The 2,261-nt window shown below is 34.7% G+C and overlaps 1 protein-coding gene across 1 annotated transcript in view; it reads left to right on the top strand.

The window, feature by feature from the left end:
• The window catches only part of LOC106473299 (exocyst complex component 4-like), a 41,465-nt gene that overhangs the window by 29,806 nt on the left and 9,398 nt on the right, over nucleotides 1-2,261 (top strand). The window contains exons 18-20 of the mRNA XM_022401762.1: nucleotides 74-212; nucleotides 1,067-1,148; nucleotides 1,315-1,556. Of these exons, the coding sequence (XP_022257470.1) occupies nucleotides 74-212; nucleotides 1,067-1,148; nucleotides 1,315-1,556 (463 nt within the window). The remainder of the gene's footprint in view (nucleotides 1-73; nucleotides 213-1,066; nucleotides 1,149-1,314; nucleotides 1,557-2,261) is intronic.

Consider the following 2,261-nt stretch of genomic DNA (forward strand, 5'->3'; position numbering starts at 1 on the left):
ATATATACATACATACATATATATGTTTTTTGATGAAACATTTATTTTGAAATGCTAACTTTTGTTTCAACAGAGCACGGTCAGTTTGAACAGTAGTGTTCAAGAACTACAGAACTTGATGTTTGCCCTCCCAATGTATGCTGATTACTTCTTAAACCTGATATGTAGCATGCTACAGAACTATAAAGAAACTTGCCAAGCTGCTTACAGAGGTATGAACCGTAAACAGAGAAAAACGTTATTGGCACGGAATCATTAAGAAGTCTGTAACTTAAGAGATATTTGAGGATTAGTAACAACCAGTGTATGAAGTTGTAGAGACATGAGGATTAGTAACAACCTGTATGTGTAGCATGCTAAAGATTCTTATAATTTTTGAATATATTAGAATCCGCTAATAACTGTGTGTGTGTGTGTAACATGCTACAAGTTAAGAAAACTGTAACTCGATGTGTGAGAACATGGTAGCAGCTGTTTACGTGTTTATAAAATGCTTTCTAGTTGTGTTATTAAAGGTAAAGCATGTTCATGAACTTACAAAAACAGACAAGTATTTGACATACTTGGATAAATTCCACTTTGTTGTCTGTTCAGTAAAAGAAGAATGCTACAGTAAAGGTTTTGTGTTTTCAGGTCTTTTGAAAAATCTAATAATAATTACTTGACAAGTTTTCGTTGCGGAAGATCATAATCAAAATTAAGTAAAACTCTTGAAAAATCTGAAATTAAAATAATAATTCCTAACTTATTAGTATTATCACTGTGGAAAATGTTTACTTAATTTCTTTTGTACTTACTTTCACAAGTAATAAAACCTTTACGTGATATTTGAAAAGGATAGATTAAATTTCTTTGGGATGAAGCAAGAAGTACATTTTATATTTTAATATTTTCTTTATTTGAAAATCTATTAAACTTTTTTTTCTTTTACATAATTTTGGCAGTAAATTATGATATAAAAACTTTGACACCTATTTTAATGGTAGATAGGGGAGGAGGACAGCCTCATGTCATTGCTGCAGATATCGTGCTATGTCATGACATTAAGCCTTAAAATTTTTACCAGGGATTGTTCAACCAGAATCTGAAGACAAAAGAATTATCAGTGCAACCTGGGCTAAAGATGAAGACATTAGCCGATTCCTGAGGTCAGTCTTTAGCTAGTAAATATAAATGTGAAAACAATAGCCTCGTAGTACGAGTCAAAACCTTTCAGAAGGTACCAGAAACGAAATGTAAGTTAGTTTTTTTTTACCTATTGTAAGCTCGACGTTTCCAAGTTACATATTTATTACTTTCTGTCTTGTGTTCCAGGTCTCTACCCAACTGGATGAACCTTCAACATCTGAAAGAAAATAAAGAAGGTCCAGATGTGGAAGAACTGCCAGAAGAAGTTCGGCTCAGAAACAAGAAGGAGTCAGAAATCTTGACAGGAAACTTGGCAGGAGACACGCTGATCCCCCAACATGAAATCTTGTCTGATACCAGCCAGTTACGAATTTTAGCTCAACTTCAAGAGAGTTTGGTGAGAGGAGCCGAGTTGATAAATGATCTCTGCTGATTCTATTTGGCTAATATAAGTATCGATACAACACTTGCATGTGCCCTTGTAAACGAAGTACTAAAAGTCTAAAGGAATTTTAAAATGATGCTGAATAATGTGGTGGAGTCTTTATATAGATTGATTATGATGTGATAATTTTACTGGATTGTTTAGACTAGCATAGATGAAGAGTGGGAAATATTGATTTATCTAGTTTCTGCATGTAGTCACTGATATTTTAGAAACTTAATGCTGGTTATAAATATTTTCATCAAAACCAAGAGCTCTTTTTATGTACAGTTAAATTGTATTCTAGTCATTGTGTGCGTGTTTTATTTCTTTTGTTATTATCAATCTAGCATTTGTTTAGAGCCGGGTCATTGGGGTCATGTTCAACGTTCCCTCTAATTTTTTCAATCCATGTGCGGAATGAATTTTTTCATGTGCACCAGTATCAAGACAATGTGTGGATGTGCGCTACCAGTTTTTTTTTTTTGGTGTAGGGGTGGGGGCTATTTTTTAGACCATCAACCATATTGGATCATTAGGCCACTTTGCAATGCTACCAGTTGGTTATTTGGGCTTTAGGCCTATCGACTGCCAGGGTCATTAAGGCTATAAACGCGTTGAGGCTCCTCACCATTATTGAGGACGTGCGTGGCTGGAATAATGAAGTGTGCGGCATCTGATTGGTTGTTGTGCAGCTTAGAGGGAACGC

Source organism: Limulus polyphemus, unplaced genomic scaffold (genome assembly GCF_000517525.1).
Source record: "Limulus polyphemus unplaced genomic scaffold, Limulus_polyphemus-2.1.2 Scaffold6055, whole genome shotgun sequence".
Classification (NCBI taxonomy): domain Eukaryota; kingdom Metazoa; phylum Arthropoda; class Merostomata; order Xiphosura; family Limulidae; genus Limulus; species Limulus polyphemus.